Source organism: Argiope bruennichi, chromosome 11 (genome assembly GCF_947563725.1).
Source record: "Argiope bruennichi chromosome 11, qqArgBrue1.1, whole genome shotgun sequence".
Lineage (NCBI taxonomy): Eukaryota > Metazoa > Arthropoda > Arachnida > Araneae > Araneidae > Argiope > Argiope bruennichi.
Genome location: NC_079161.1, coordinates 74,308,430 through 74,326,996, shown reverse-complemented (window position 1 = coordinate 74,326,996; position 18,567 = coordinate 74,308,430). Strand labels below are relative to the sequence as shown.

Here is an 18,567-nt window from a genome sequence, read left to right as displayed (position 1 = left end):
AGTGTTCTGTGAAATTTGAAGTTTCGCTTATTCCTTATTGCATATGTTGTTAAAATGAGAGGAAATTAAGTAAGTTAATAGATTGTAATGAAAATTTTCATTTGTCTAATTTAAGCGCTGTAAAATCTTCCTTAAAGCTCGAAGTTTCCTCAAATAAAACAGTTTATAAACTATCTAGACGTGCGTGATTTCGAGTTAAAATCGAGTTCATATTCGCATTGATTGTGCTGAAATTCCGGCATTTTTTAACAGCTGGAAAATTTTCAAACATTACATTAAATAATGCTCTAGGTCTCTTGTGAGAACTTGGTATAGACAGATGATATGTTGATAATTGCAATACTTCTTTTCGAATTTGAGGTAATTTTTCAAAGAAAGTTTTAGAAAGCTTTTTTAGGAAGTAAAAGAGGTTGAGGTCATTATATAAGAATTTTTGACGTATGTACCAAGAAGCGTATACGATTTTTATTAATTAACGCTTAGCAATCTCCTGAGATTTTGAGGGATATTGTTCCCCAAATTCGTGATTCATATAACAAGACTTTAAACATCGATTTGTTGAGTAGATGCTTGTGCTTAATCATCAGCTTATTCTTACCAGAATGTAAGCCACCGAATCTCGTTTCTTTAGCTTTGTCAAGAATATTATTTGTTATTACTATGACGATAACATGTCGATTAATATGACTTTATTATTTAATATGACGATATTTATTATGCATTTTTGTATCAAGAATTTACCCTAATTATTTATATTAAAATACAAATGGAATGGGTAAATTGAAAATTATCAATAATATTAGAAAGAATTTATATTTAAACGAAAGATGTATAAAATACTAAAAAAAGAAATGAAGGCAGTTTTAGAAAACTGCTTTAAAATTTGATCTTCTGGAATGAATAATCTTGTATTTTAAATAGTGCGAACGGAGAATAAAAATATTATTTTTCAAAACTGCTCCGATGAAGTTTACGTGAAATATAATTTTGAATTTACTCGAGAAATAATGCTTTTAGATTTGTATGATTATCAACTAGATAAAATTTGACGTCATGTCTGATGACGTCAAATTTCGTTTTTAATCTTTTATCAAAGTCTTAATATGAAACAGTAATAATTGCTTAAAATAAAAATTATTATTGTAAATATCGTCTGTTTCGTAATTGTCGTTTTCTAATATTACAAATTCTTTTTTTCCCCATCATTTTCTGAAAAATAAATTATTCTTTAATTCATGATGAATTCCGTATCGATTTTTATGTTATAAAATATTCTCAGAATTATATTTCAATTTCTGTTCGATATACTCTATTTGGATTCATCTTTTATGAATTTAATGTATTCTTGCAGTTGCTTATTTTAAAATATTTTTTTCAAAATCAAAATATCTTTTAAACAATGCATTACAAAATGTATTTATAGACTTCTTTAAAAGTAATTAACAAACCTCCTATTTAATCTAATTTCTAGAATAATAATATAAGAAATACTAAGAAACATACATCAGCAGTTTTAGTAAACTGATCTATAATTGTATGCTTCTAGAATATTTAATTTCTACTTCAATTGCGTGATAACCTATTAAGAACGAATGTAGAATGTTTGAAATTAAACGAAAAGCTTTTAATTACAGAATTACAAGAAGAAAAGTACTTAAAATATTTATCTGTTCCATTTCTTTTATCTGCCACTGTTTTCGAATTACTTGCTCTAACCCATTCAGTTCTTAATTAGACATGCCATTTTTTCCCTTCAAATTGATGCACTTAATTTTCTCTCGGTAAATTCAATTATTTCTCTTAGTCAAGCAGTTTTCAAACGATTCAACTCGAGCAAAACTTCATTCGCATGAAATTAACCGAACTGTGATTTTTTCCCCCCAGTTTTTATGGAATCAAAGTTAATTGCGTTCCCGTTAAAGTTGATACTGCGTGAGAGTGCTTAAGTGCTATGCTTTTTTTCATTTTATTATCCCATTTTTGAAAGATCAGCTGCCCATTATTAATTCAATAAACTTGTAGTTTATAGGAACCGGAAATTAAGTTTACTAAAATGACACTATTTGAATTCATTCTCTTTTAAAAACGCATCACCTACTTTGATAAAAAATAAAATCGACTCATGTTCAAATGATAAACATGAAACGACCTGGGCCAATTGAAACTTGGAATTTTCTGTGCATCATATGAATGCATATCATGAAATAAAAAGAATTATTCGCAGAGATATATAATTACTTATTTTTATTTAATATTTTTTGGGTTAAAATTCTAGTTTTTATTTAGTCTTTTTAATTAAATATTTTTGGTTTTTTTTTTAAAAAATAATTCTTAATTTTTCTTTATTGATTTATTATATTTTTAAATTTATATCAAGGCAATTCATATTCGCAGTTAACGAAAATTCTCTTCTAAAATTAACGATTTCAGAATCTATACTACATTTAGTTAATTTTAATTTAATTACAATTTGATTATTTACATTTCTTTTTAATTTTCTTTAAAAAAATAGAAAGGATTATTATTATTAAGGCCTTTAAATTCAAAACGGAATTTCGTATAACCAGAGAAGTAACGTGCACTTGTAGCAAAGTGACTATCATGCATTTTTTGAGATAGATTACAGCGTCCCTAGTGGGGAAATTACAAAAATAACTTAAAAAATGAAGGAGATCGGCCAAAAGGTCCAATTTGAAAAATGTATGCAAAACCGTAATATAAACATAGAAAAAAATTTCCTTGAATTATCAGTAAAATTGCAGGAGATATTAGTGATTAAAATCATGATCTTTCCGTGACTTGAAAAGCTCGACTAAAATTGAAAAATATGTTCTTCAGTATTTTCATACAATTTTTCCGAGTTAAACAATAGCGAAGTGAAATTTAAGCAACGAAGAAAGTAAAGAAAAACGATAGTGAAATTTGCTAATCATACTAAATAGTGAAATTCAACTTCTGTCCCTAACACAAATTTTTATTGGTAAAGCCGATTTTAGGAAAGCAAACGATATATTACTTAATTTCAACGAGCATATGTAAAAGAAATTTCACCATTCGAGTGGCGCAGCATAGCCAGTTTTGGCTTTTGTGCCAAAAACCCTAAATAGCCAACCAACCAATGTAAAAGAAATTTATATTTTAAATACAATAAACATGGGGGAAAATGCCAAATTTTACCTTTGTTTAAGTTAGAAATTGGGTTACATTATTAAAAAGCTAGAAATAGAAGAATGCATCCATTTTTTACTAATTTTTAAGAAGCTGACAAAAAATAAAGGAAATGCAGAGCAAAACAAAGGACTGCGTAAGGCTTTTAAAATAGTATGAAACATATATATATCAAAATTTGAAGCTTAAAAATATTTTGCTGAAGAAGCTATTAACACTAAGTTACATAAAATATTTAATTGACAATTTTAGCGGCCATTAATTTCTGCAAAACAGCTGGTCGCAAATGTTGCTAGTACAACATAAAAAGTATGAATTAAAAATTTTAAAGATATAAAAAATGATGTTAAAACATTATTAAACGTTCGTATGCAAATTTAGTTACTAAATAAATGAAGGAATTTTAAATTACAAAAATGGACAATTTCATTTAATGTTTCTTTTTTTTTCTCTCTCTCTTTTGTCGTGCATTTTTCTTTTCTTTCTCTCTCTCTTTTTTTTTCTGTTTGTTTAGAAACGGCGACACTCGTCGTTGGTATTCTTCTGAATATTTTTCTTTTTGCTCAGTTTTATTGCCTGCTTCCATGCTTGCAAAGAAGGACTTTTGCAATTAATTTTTCATTCACTTTCTCATGCTTTAAGAAATTTTTTACACTTCTGTATTCTTGACGACATTATATTATTTGATGATTTTAGAGATTAATTATCAATTAAACAGTTAATTTTGATTCTGTATCACCGATTCCATCTGTTAATGAATTTATAAGAAATTCAACTTAAGATCCATTGCCATTTATAATAATGAATTATAAATTAAATACTTAAATGTAGGAAAATATCGAACTAAAATTGAACTCCAAAATAAATAAAAATGTGATTTTAAAAAACATATTTATTTTTTTCTTCAATACCTTGAGCTTGCATATTTTAATTTTAATCACCGAATCATTAAGTATTATTAATTTATACTACGGTAAATGTAAATAAATATTCTGCATACACGAGAGCATTTTTAGTTTAAAATAAGTAATAATAATAGCAATTACAGATAAAGTACGAAAAACAACAACAACATGAAACTAAAGTAGGAATAATTTAATAAATAATGCAAGTTCTAAAATGTTTATATATATATATATATATATATATACATATATATATATATATATATATATATATATATATATATATATATATATATATATATATATATATACGCATGAATTCAATTGTGAACTGTAAAGTTGCCAGCTAAGGGATAGAAATTTCTCTTTGGATTACAAATTTAAAAAAAAAGTTAAAGCGTGACAAGAAATAAATGATGTCGTTTCTTGCGTCGAAATAATAAAGGTAGTAAAAATAAAACGTGTTATTTAATATTTATGATGTTGTACACTAATTGGATTATAAAACAATTTTTAAATATCTTCTATCATTAAAACATCATGCTATTTGTTATATATATGATGCCAGAATATGTAATGTTTGCAGTTCAAAATCAATTATTATCAATAATTGAAAGTATTCTTTAAAATGTCCTCAAAATTCGATCAAATATCATATGCTAAGTTTAGAAAAGTTTAAGCACTTATCAGTATGTGTTATCACTAGTAACAGCTAGTATTTCGAAGAAAAATTACCAAGTTCTACATTTATATAAATTTATATGAGCTTTGAAACACTTATGTAATAATTATTTAAAATGTGCGTGCATTATTAAGATCCTTTATATATGGCAAACATTACATTGGATTATATTATAAATTATTTAAAATCAAACTGCTTAAGTAATGACTCGCTTTTCTCTCTCATCAATTATTTTAATTCGAATCTAATCTAAAAACTACCGGTCTAAAATCTATTTTAGTTTCCCCAGAACACTGTATTACGGCTTACGTATCGAAAGTCTTCAAATCAAATCACATGAAAAATTCACAGCAAATGACGAACCTTTGCCTTTTGATCCGCTTTGCATATAAATAACTCGCTGAAAGCTTCCGTGAGTCGATTTTTGGCGAAACACGCGAAGAACAACGAAAATAGAGAGCAGCGGACAACGAAACTGCTAAAAAAATAAAACAAGAACTTTGTTCAGGACTTAAAGATTTTCCCCAAACAAACCATCTCAAAATTCTGTCCGAACACAGTTTGAACGAACTGTTTTTACCCTTTTTCGAAGGGAGCGAGAATTCCCTTCCCCTTGGTAAGAACCATTTCCTTCGAAAACAGCTGTTCTTCACGCACGCGGCTGAAAGTTATTGACAGGAAACTTGAATGGATTCATTGTAAAAATATTTTCTCAGCATTTGCGAGTATATTTTTTGGGTCCTTTTAGTGTGATCTTCCATTAAAAAAAAGAAAGAAAAAGAAAACCATTTTTTTTCAAGAGTATTTTCTAATAGGAGAGATCGGGGCGGATAATACCAAGTATTTACCGCGGAAAACCGTTGTACAGCAAACAAGGAAGCAAATTTTTCTTGTATCGCAAGCAATCGCGAATTTTTCGTATTAAGAGTTGGGATAGTTCTATTTCAATTTTCACGTATAATTCGACATAAGAATGAAACTCATAAATTGTGGACAAAATTGACTACGGTATCATGTTATACGAATAAAAGTTCCTTATTGAAATGTATGGAACTTATAAAAATATCGGAAATTAGCATTCTAAAAGTTTGTTATTTTCTTAATATATCATAGTGAGGCTTTTTGGAAATTAAACTAACAAAAAAAGTACTTTCATTTTGTGTATTAAAAAAAAAACATCCTTTCAATGATATTTGTATTATATGAATAAAGAAAAAAAAATCATGAATGCCTTTGAAAAAATGGAATAAATTCAAATGATCAGAAATATCTCCAGATGAAGTAAAAATACACTAACTTTTGTAAAAAAATAATAACTATTTATTTACCAAAAAAGTAGTTTTTTGCATTGTGTAATCATTTTACATTTACATTTTTAAAAATAATCGTTTGCATTCTGATGGAAAAAAATGCTTCATTTTTTAGAGTTGAGATGTAAAGAAAAAGAAGAAAAAAAATACTGGCAAATGCAGCACAAAGAATGAAATATTTTTACAATGTTTATTATAGTAGTTTTTTTTTGGGTTTTTTTTTTCGTGTAGGAAGTATACGAAGTTTCATAATTGTAAAGAAATTAGATTTTAGATTTTAATAAATTTCTTCGTTCTTTTTTTTTTGTTTGACAAAACAACCTTTGAAATAATAATCATCTCTCTTTCGGTCTGTCTATCGACAGGTGAATATGGTTTTTCAAAAACAAAACTAACAAGATGAATAAAATTGTATGCGCAACATCGATGAAATTTGGTCTTTATACAAAAATTGATAATTTTTTTTTCATTGAAATCATCTATAGGAAATCTATTTATTTATTTGTCTGTATGCTTGTGAATGCGCTTATTCTAAAAGAGAACAATATGAAGATGAATTTTGATGCAAATTTTATTACCAATATTATAAATATATATTAAATTGTTCACAAAAAAAGAGTCCCTCTATCTGTATATTTGTCCATTATTAGAGCGCATTTGAATGCGATAAATCGATAGGTGAATTTCAGCACATTATTTTTACACGAAAATCTTAGAATTAAGATTAATTTTGGTATACACTCATAAAGTGTATTTATCCTGGTGTGTGTTAATTCCAGAGTTCAAAAATATATTAATTGATATTTGCGAAATTAAATCTACTTTCTTTTCCAAAGTCGTAAATTTAAATGGTATCCAATGAACTACATCAACCTTTTTGCTGGTAAGGCGGCTGTCGGAAAGCGCAGACGATATAAGATTGGATTTCGTAACCGACAAGATTTATTCGTTACATTAGATGAATTGAATGAATTTTTAATTTTAAAATAAAGGAATTGTTGCAGTAATTTTAAATATTATTTTTGCATTTTTTAAGGCATTTTTTGCATATGATTTTGCAAATAATAATTTTTTGTTTCTTTTTGTGATTCGCAACATTTGTTGTATTTCTTTTTCTAATTACTTTTTAAAACAGTTTTGAACCAAGATTATTTTTTGATACCTTTGCTTTCTTTTTTAATTATATTGTTAAATATGAATAATTTAAAACATTATCCTTATTAACAATCTGCATTTAAATATTAAAAAAATGGATGTGGAATTGTACTGAGAATAAATTCGGCTTCATAGGAATGCTATATATGAAATTTTGAATCCAATGCATAAAAAAATGAGCACTCAATTCTTTTCAAGATATAGTTCTTATTGTATAAGTTGCGCCGTGATTGTTTTTGGTGTTTTTGTCATTTTATTTAATTATATTGTTAAATAAGAATAATTAAAAACATACTTAAATAACAAAACAAAAAATTGATTCTGGAATTCTAAAAAGAATAAATTTGGCTTCATAGGAATGCTATACATGAAATTTTGAATCCAATGCATAAAAAAATGAACACTCAATTTTTTTTCGAGAGACAATTCTTATTGCATAAGTTGAGTCATGATTGTTTTTGATGTCTTTGACATCTTATTTAATTATATTGTTAAATAAGAATAATTTAAAACATACTTAAATAACAGAAGAAAAAAAATGGCTGTGGAATTCTACAAAGAATAAATTTGACTTCATAGGAATGTTACCTATGAAATTCTGAATCAAATGGATAAAAAAAATGAATACTCAATTCTTTTCACGAGACAACAATTCTTATTGCATAAGTTGAGTCATGATTGTTTTTGATGCCTTTGACGTCTTATTTAATTATATTGGTAAATAAGAATAATTTAAAACATAAATAATAAAAATTGGCTGTGGAATTCTACAAAGAATAATTTCGGTTTCACAGGAATGTTATACACCAAATTCTGAATCCAATAGATAAAAAAATGAATTTCAATTCCTTTCAAAAGACAACAATTCTTATTCAATAAATTTGCTAGGAATTCGTGAAACGATTCTGTTGGCTTATACATTTCACATAAATTTAAGCCATACTTATTTGTTCCAAATCTTTGAGTTGCCTTAATTAATGCCAATAAAAATATCCCAGAAATTCATTAATTGGCCGCACATTTAAATCCTTTGTGCATGAGACTTACATTACAGGTTTCTTGCAGCTGACAGTGGCCGAAAAACAACGCCTTAAGCGACCCTTTTGACCGAAAAATTGTTGACGAAGCCAGCTTCTAAGAAACTTCATGCCTTCGAGGATTCTTTCCTGATCTCATTATTAAGCCTCCGATGAAGAATTCTCCGAAGAATTTAAATAGTATGATCTTGGATACCAGATATTGATTATATGTCGCTGGATTTATTCTTAGAACAGGGTTACAGCCATTTATCCGAAACTCTGATAAGAAGTATTTCGTTCACGATTATATGCTTCGCCAAATCTTGTTCGGTGTAGAAAACTATTTGTTTAAGAACTCTTAATCTCAAATTATGTAAAACACTGACTCCATGTGTAATCTGTATACTTTAAGTATCACAGCGTCGAGAAATAGTAGTCTTATTTCACGAAGAATTGTGCCATACTTTTCGAGACTATTTTATTGAACTGAGTTTGAAGAGTGTTCTCAGCAAAATTTAATTTCTTTTTGACTTCTAATCTACTTAGTTAATTCCACTATCCAATTAAAAGGAGCAATCTGTTTTAGAAAGCTGCTATCGGTATGTCTCAATCGTTTGTTTATTTTGTTTATCACCTGAAATTCTACAAGCTACTTAAAAATGCTTATGGGTTCAAGAAATTTAAATATCAAATATGAAACTATTTAATTTACCACGCTTAGTTACACATAATAAGAGTAATATATTTGAAAATCTTCATCACAGTATTCTGGTGATAATAATTTAGTCACCAGAAGGAATTATTTCTGGAACTTTTAGGAAGTTAACTACTTCCATAAAAGTAATAATTGTTAAACCAGAAGATTCGCCAGTCTAGACAGACTGTTATCTTGTTAATAATATCTCACATATAGTTCGCACATTGTAATTCACAAAAGTTATAGTACAAAATCTCTCGCACATTGGCAAAGTGCTTGATACATTTAATAAAAAAATTATTATTTTTTATATACTTTAGATGTAAATGTATAATAACATTAGAAGTATTTTTCCTCTTTCAGTGGGATCTTCTCTGTTCATAATATTCACGACGCATTTAAAGTGAAACTAATCTATAAAATCGATTTGAAACGAAAATGATTTATGAAGAGAAACAATTGATGCAAATACAAATTAAAAATAATGTTGAAAGAAAATAATATTAATAACCACCAACTGAAGTGAGAATTTTATTAATCTGCATAAATATAAAATTCTAAAAATTACAGATCTCAGCTCATTGACCTTTGCTACAATCCAGCATAAAAAATGTAAAAGTGTCATAACCAATTTTTATTCATGCTTAGCCTTATTCGCATACCGATAAATCAGTCGATTTAAACATTTAAAAAATCTGCCTTTGTAGTTAGATATCAAAACAGAAGTTGGGATTTCGCATCCGATAATGACGCATATTAAAGGGGCAGTCATATTTTTAACTCCGGCCTGCGTTACAGTCGGCGTTGGTCTATCATATATACTGATATTTAATTTAAAGTTCTATTTCCAATTTTCTGACCAAGTTTGCTGATAACTGTTTTCAGAAAATATTTAATAAGCTGTTTTGACAATTTTTGGTCAAAATGCGGTCATTTCAATAAAACATTAAAAATATTTTTTCAATGTTATATTAAAAGGTTTTATGTCAAATATAACATTAGTTTTTCAGTCTAGGTACATATACTCTTAAATTGTTGTATCTGATATATGACTGCTTGTTCACAAATTTCTATATATTGGTCGTTTCAGCAGTCACAAAATTTCGCATGATTCGTGGCATTCAAAATTTTATTTGATATTCGAGATTTTGACTTATTGTAGTCTTCACGATTACAAAACAATGAAAATTACAAAGATTTTTTAAAAATTTCAATTTTTAGGTACATTAATACCCAATTTTGAAGAAATACTTGGGGTATTTTGGATGGATCTCGAAATTTTCAACAACTGACAGATAACGAGGCCGACATCTGAGTTCACAAGCTCCGAAAAAAGTATTAAAATAAATGTTTTGCAAATATGAAACATTTGTTGTAAAAATTTTATTAACTTTACTTACCACACATAATTGTACACGATGGGATCCATGGGTTTAGATATCTTGGGCACACTGGAGTGAAGGCCCAGGAAGGGCTGGTACAAGCTACGCCTCCTCTTCTTCTTCCGGTAGAGGGAGTACCCAGCGACCAGAAGGAGAACGGTGAACAGCATACACAAAATGGCCGCCAGAAGATGATGCGCTGCAAAAAACGATAACAACCCAATTTAATACATTGCTTACAACAATTTAATACATTACTTGATGCCTAACTTAATACATTTCTTCTAAATAAATAAGAACAACTTGTGTAAATCTCTGTTAATAATAAAAAAGAATTTGTGTCTGTACATTTATCTGTTTGCATCGTTTAACCAAAATTTGCGCACGTGTATTTTTCTTCGTAACATCAAGATATGCATAAGAAATTTCACACAAAATAAACACAATAAACATTTCCGACGAATCGACTTGTCTCCAAAGATGGCTAGTGCTTAAATATATGTAATGGGTATTAAATAGTTGTATAGATATCCGTCTACAGTGAATTTCGCAGTTAATCTGATAAGAAACCAACATTTTAAAATCCAGTTCACTTAGCCATTCTACCAATGACGCTGCACAGTTGGTGCGATAATTATATAGACAGCAATTGGATCACTTAATTCTTGGTGCACACTTGTTTTTATCGAATAAATCCTTAGTGCCAAAATGTAAGAGAAGTAATTAGAAACGTGCCGTGTATTGATAACTGTTGGATGATGCATATATATTTTCCACCACGCTTAGGTTTCTGAGAAGTAATTGGCGACCGTTTTGTTCATTTTCTTCCTGGAAATGGGGAGAGTATGTGCACTACTGAAAGATTGCCAATATACGCTGTTGGTTGCTTTTCTGACGTTTTCCTAATAATGATTTGCTTCTACAAGAAAAACAAATTTTGGAGTGGATTTCATAGTCACATGATGCTCATCAAGTGAGCTGAACTAATTTCATTTTAGAAACATTGCACATCTTGAACCTGCCCTTTCATAATATTAGGTATAAGACGACTTGCATGTAGATGTAAGATGATATGCTCTGTCCAGAACTATGATATCACACGAAATGATAGAAAATTGAATTTTCTTTCCTTTAAAAGATAAAATGAATTCAGTTTTCTTTGCATTTTAACAGAAATTATTCATAAGTATACTGAAAAGTATACAGACAAGTTTTCAAACATGGCAGTAAAATGAGTAGAAGGCCTGGATAGATTGGCGACAGTATCTTGGCAACGGAACTAGAGGGTTGTGAGTTCAAGACATGATTACCTACGATACGCTGTCTATATTTGATTAATGAAAAGATCTGAAGACAAATTTATGAATGGAATCTAAGAGAGTTGCCACAAAAAGATGACTATTTAGAGCTTAGGCTTGTTATCTCTGTGGGGGTAGGTGGGTTAAAAACCATTCCCCTACCTTTTTCTTAGCTCTTTATTATAGGGTTATTTTAACGTATCTCAAAGAGTTAAAATTACTCATAAACATACATTTTAATATTTTATTTAAAATTTTTCATTCAGTTAGTAATGCTATGCACCAACGGTAAATGAGTTAAGTAAGTGAAAAATGAATTTATATAAATCAAAATGTATCAGTAAGTTGTGTGTGCTGCTATGATTAGAGTTGGCGGATACAGTGAATTTTTGTCTTTCATAATTGTATATATTATTTTACTATGAGTGAATAAATTGTTTTATAATAAATTTTTTTGATGTTTTATATTACTTATATTACTTCGAATATAATTTAACACGATAACTTCAAAACAAAGAGAGCTACATAGTTAAAATTCGGTTTACAAATTTGACATCTATAGTGTAGACACCTGTCAAAATTTGAATCAAATTCAACAACGGGTTGTTGACAGAAAGAAAATATGTAAACTGTAAAAATATGTATATATGTCTTTCCGAAAATACCCGTATGTAAATTTAATATCTCAAAAACCCAATGACTTAACCATAGGAAATTTGGTATAGGATATTGTGACTACAAGTGTAGTTTTTTCAAATTTTTGTTTCAATCGTCTGGGAAAACCTCATCTAATTCTCATCTATAAATTTGATTTTCGGATACTACTAACAGCATGCTAGGAATGATTCGCCAAAAAATCGCCAAGGATCACACAATAGATTCAATAAAATTACTAAATTCGCACCAAAGGTTAATATTTCTTAACCATTGTACGCCAATGATATGCAAGGCGTTCTCTAGGATAACACTTTTATTAGAGAATATGGGAGAAAATTTTTTGGACACTACTCGAACTTTTTTAAAGGCACATCATCCTATTTTTCTATGATGAAAATATTCCTTTCCTAGTTTTAATGATTTTATCAATATTTATTTTTGTACCAAAAGAGGATTACTTAGGACTATCATGCCATAGCTACGGTAAAGCGATTAAATACAAAAAAAAAAAAAAAGGATCGTAATTCCCCGAATTATTGCCAAAAAAATACAGCATTACCGATAACAGTTTGAACTAAAATCGCCACATCAACGCTTAACTGGTAAACGCTTTACTGACATTATAATTCCCAGTGGCACAGAGTTTCGTTTCCATTTAGAGATAAAAATAAATGAAAATAAAATTAAGAGTCTAGTTTCAGTTCTTGATTTAAGTTTTTGTTTTCATTTAGAAACTTATTGCCCTTAACGATTTTAGAATCCACTATCCCTAGAGTTTTTGATTGGGGTTTTTATATCTAATTAATAGAGTAATTTGAAATCTACTTCAATTCATTAATTGGTTTAAAATTTTAATCTTTTGTTTTAAACTACATAACCGGACTTAAATTAAAGTTCTAGTTCTAATAGCAATTTATTTCAGAGCACTCAAAACGCTTTGCGCGCTAGATAGGGACTACATAAAAGAAAATGCAATTGTTTTAAAATTTTACAAGTAGGTTTAAAATATATTTATATGATCATTAAAAACCGCGTAAAAAAGTCACACTTAAAAAAAAATAACTAAAACTCACGGTGTAACTTAAAATTGGTTGTGCTCAGGAGGCAAAAATGAATTTATAACGGAATATTAAATAATTTTTAAATTAATATTAAATATTAATTTATAAAGGAATATTAAATACTTTATAACGAATAATTAAATAATTTAATGTATAACGAAAAATTAATTTATAACAAAATATTAATACATTGGTTTTGCAAAGGGGGCAAAAATTAATTTAAAACGGAAATGTTTTACTCGCTTTTTTTAGATTAGAGTGGATATCTTGTATATATTAAACCACGTTTTCCTTAAATTAAATTGATTTGTTGAATCAATACCATGAATATTTAAAAAGGTCGCAGAACACTTTTTATCGCATTTATTTTTCAATAAAATATCGCCTTTTCTATTTATTTAATTTAATACAGTCATGCATTAAAAATTAGTTTTCTAGGTTTAGTATGTAGTAAGAACCAATTTAATCTATTCATTAAAACTTTTGTCTATGTGATGGCAACAAGTTGATGATTTTTGACAATTTTTCTCATTACACTGACCGTCTTTGGCAACCAGCTGATCGCAGGGTTTGATGGTCGCTAAAATTTTCAATATAATATTTCATGTAACTTGACCTTAAAAGCTTCTTCAGCAAAATAATTTTTAAAACTTCAAATTTTCGTAAGTATATAAATTATACTATTTTAGAAGCCTTAATGCAGTTCTATTCGTTTTATGACACATCTCCCTTATATTCTATTAACTTTCTTTAAATTCACAAAAAGAAGTATATAAAATTTGCTGTTTCTAGCCTTTTTACAATGTAATCTTATTTCTAACCTAAAACAACAAAAAATTTGCTTTTTTCATATTAATAGAAATTTGAATATAAATTAAAATTTTCAATAGATTATTTCAGAATTAATTATATATATCTCTTGTTTCCTTGGAACATGGAATCTATATCAGTAGCATATTAAACCAAAATTAAAATTTATTCTGTTTTTGAAGCAAGAAATTGTTTTTTTTTCTGTCCAATAGACCATGTTTAGAAGTTGTATAGTCTCTAAGTCTAATAATTAGCTAATGAGTTTTTAGGCCATTTATAAAATATTTTTGATGATAATTAAATAAATTTAAGAAATTAGTTTTTACGTTAAAGTATAAATTTACGGAGCTATAAAATAACTATCTGAAAAAAATCAGGTTTTGCTCAGTATTTCTTTTTATAAAATAGTGTTTTTCGGAGAAAATATTTAGAAATACTTATTCTAATAGTTAATTGTGAAAATATTTTTGTATGTGTAAAATCAAGTTTCTGAAATAAAGACGCCTATAAAGATAAACCTAAAAAGCAAAACCTTATCTAAATATAAAATTTGATACAAATCGTTTGAACCGTTTCCAAGATACATGAAATAAATTTATACAAGAATTGCTCGTTTAAAGCTATAAGATTTACTCCAGCATGAAATTTTTCTTAGTATTTCTAAAATAAATATTAGAAAAGTCATTTTTTTTACTTCATTTGATAAAAAAAGTTACAGTTAATCTGAAAACTCATGCATTTATTCTTGATTTGAAATCGATTATTTTTTTAATCTTTTTTTGTTGTTTGTTTACAGTCACAAGTAATTTCGAGGCTCTGATTGGTTCGACAAAAAAATGCATTTGGGAGAAAATAAACAAGAAAAAAAACAACTTCGAAGCAATAATTATTTTGAGATTTAGTGCAGACGATAAAAACGTCGGATGTGAAAAATAAAGTTAATGGAAAAGTTGTTTTTGAGTCTTCATTCATGAAATGAATTCTGGAGGAAAAGAAATAAACATTTACGGAGGATTTGAAGATTTCCGGAATTAAAAGATAAAAAAAGAAAAGAATATCACAATAATTGCTCTCTCATACAAATAATAATAAACGTTCGAAAACTGTTTTCGAACGTTTCGTTAAGCCTAATTCCACATTACTTATTATAATTTAGTTCATTTTTCCTAAATGACTTAGAAACTAATACAGAAAACCAATGCGGTTCATTCATAAATATATAAATCTGTAAATCAATTCAAATGACTTCATAGTCAAAACGTAAACTTTACTGCCATGCTTCATTGTTCGTTATTTTATATTTATATACATTTTACATATAAATACATATTTATATGTAGTAGTATTATGCCCTTTACGAAGTGGCATGATTTGTTTTCATTACAAGATAGTATCAATTTATTATACCAAGAACACAGTTTATGCAGTTGAAAAGGTCCAAGATTTTTTTTTCTTTTTTTTCAATTGAGCGTGTTACTCATATTTGCAATCTCTTTAGATTTTTTTTTTTAAAGCGAATGTATGTGCGTGTGCGTGTTGGTTTTCTGTAGGCTATTCAAATTAGAGCTGCCAAATATGGCACAAATATACTTTCGAGGTTAGAAATGTGAACCCCAAAGCAATTCTTTTCAAAATTTTAATTAATTAAAATTTGGATTAAGTTAAAATTAAACAAGAATTTGGTATTTTCCTACTTTAATTCTCAGCATAAAACATATTTTTATATAGCTTCAAGGCTTAAAAAATATGTTTTTAATAATACCGATTTAATTGTGCAAATTTTTCTTAAATCCAGGTAAAAAAATTTTTTCTTGCACAATTTTAAACAAGAGATTTTATTTTTGATATAAAATTCAAACCATTTTCATTTTTTCATAAAATATTTGATCTTGTGAGGTTTTTTTTTTATTTTTTTTTATTGACAAGAATATTCGACATATAATTTTTTTTTGCTGATTATTTTTCATTATGACAAATTACCTGCTGAATAAGAAAGCTTATATCAATTAAAATACTTTTGCTTTGTATGAAAAAACAACGTATTGTTTGAAATAAATTATGTTGACAGTTAAATTTTTAATGACATTATGACGTCATGGGATTCACTTTCATTAGGAAGACTAATGTACGCAGTAAACAGACACAGGTGAAATGTAATAAATAAGCGGTTTTAATGTTTGTCATACTTTGATACTTAAAAATAGGTTATAGAAGAAATCATGAACATCAAATTTAGATTTCGAGATTTAATTTAGTTAGAATACAACCGACATTTTTGTCAAATCAGTTGGTCGCCAAAGATGACTAATATACAATATTAAATGAACACAACTTTTATATAAATTACATGAAATTATAATGAGGCAAATAGAAGTTAAATTATGTTAGTGAGAAAATAATTAAACTGAGGAATAAATTTAATATAAGTCCGTAACTATCATTACGGCAATTGAAACAAGAAACTGATTTAGGAAACCCGCGATTAATGAAAAAAAAAAATGGATCGATTTTTTTATATCGTAGAATTTATTTTAATTGAAAATTAATAATTAATTAATAATTGAAAAATTAAACTTCGCTAATGATGTTTATATTTTTATTTTTCAAGGGAGAAATTATTAAGAATAAAGAATATAACACTAATAATAGATAAAGAATAGAAATAAAATTTATAACTAAATGAGAAATAATTTATAATAATGAATTATCATAAATAGAATGTATTTCTAATCAGATAAAAAATATAAAGCCAAATCCAGTAAACAAACATTGCACAAAAAATCATACGTTTTTTTGCCAGAATTGTTATAAACAGAGATTTTTATAATCCAAATGTAAAAATAAAATGGAGGAAAATTTTGTACGTTTGCCGATTTTCAATAATAATTTTTTTGTGTGTTTATTTTCGGATATGTGTTCATAATTGTATTACGAATGTTGTTCTTAACTTTGCATAGTTTTACAGTCATTCCATATTTTAAAAGATTGAAACTGCAAATTTTAACATTCTTAGCGATTTTTTGTTTTAAAAACCTTACACAGTGTTCAATGGTACAACATAGTGACCTTTGACTTGAGCTTATTATAAAATCAAATATAAAAGAAGAAAGTGATCATTATTTATTTGATTAAATATAAAATTTTAATACATAAAAAACTATTTATAAGATATCGTTGTTTTTAGAAGGCTTGTCCTTTTTGAAATATAATCATTATGCTACAGTTTAATGAATAAAGAAAATCTTAGCTAAACTTTATAAATTGAAAAAAAAAAGATATAGAATTCAGCCTTTTAATTAACTTTTTTTAAAACATCGAACTTTTTTTTGAATCTTTTTCTATTATTATTAATTTTAGGGTCATCATTTGCTTTCATTGCTTATAAGTACCGGGTGCAGCATAAATTAGTGAAAACTTCAAAAAATCATAATAAAAAAAGCAATGCTCGAAAAAAATTGCGGTTTGCTGGAATATGTTCAGAGAGCCTTTGGATTTCGTTAATTCCATTAAAAAATGTATTTAAAAATGACCGATAGATGACGCTCACGCGGTCATACCGAGACGGTTTATGCAAATCAGGAAAACAGAGCACTGTAACACTATAGTACATTTTATTTTAAAGCAAAAGATGCTCAACATGACCGCCACCATAAAGTATTAAGCAAGTGAGGCGTGTAACTACGCCTATTACAGCTGCGTGTAACACGTCGGCATCGATGTCACTAACGGCCAATTGAATGGAATCTTTCAGTTCCATCAAAGTGGCAGGAGAGCCCCAGTAGACACGAGACTTCAGGTATCCCCACAACCAAAAGTCCGCTGGAGAAAGATCTGGCGATCGTGAGGGCCACTCATTCTTACATCCTCTGCTTATCACTCTGTCCTCAGTGAATGTGTCTTGGAGGAACGTCTTAACAGAGCCAACAACGATGGGCGGGGCACCATCCTGCATGAAGGTGACGGAAGATAACGCATGTCTTTGCTGCAAAGCAGGCCTTATGTGTTCTCGCAAAAGCCTAAGATAGCGTTCTGCAGTGACAGAACAGGTTTTCCAACCAGATACAGGACAACGCTCTTCAAAAAAGAAAGGGCCTAGAATTGAAGACGCAGTGAAACCGTACCAAACAGTCACATTTGGAGAATGTAGTGGTTTGGTCGTGTACGCACGAGGGTTTGATGCTGCTCATATACGACTGTTTTGCGTATTGACGTCACCATGCAATGAAAAGTGGACTTCATCTGTCCACATAATGTTCAGTAACCATTGTGGGTCACGTTCCATTTGTGCGAGCACCCATGTTGCAAAGGCTTGTCTTTTCTCCCAATCTGCTGGCAACAATTGGTGAAATGCCTCTATCTTGCACGGATGCAGCTTCAAGATTTCGTGCAGAATGCGTCGGATCGACCTTTACGGAATTACGGT

General features: G+C 28.2%; 1 protein-coding gene across 1 annotated transcript in view; it reads right to left on the bottom strand.

Moving 5' to 3' along the window:
- The window catches only part of LOC129956684 (synaptotagmin-15-like), a 140,900-nt gene that overhangs the window by 76,655 nt on the left and 45,678 nt on the right, over nucleotides 1–18,567 (bottom strand). The window contains exon 2 of the mRNA XM_056068615.1: nucleotides 10,337–10,517. Coding sequence (XP_055924590.1) covers nucleotides 10,337–10,517 — 181 coding nt within the window. The remainder of the gene's footprint in view (nucleotides 1–10,336; nucleotides 10,518–18,567) is intronic.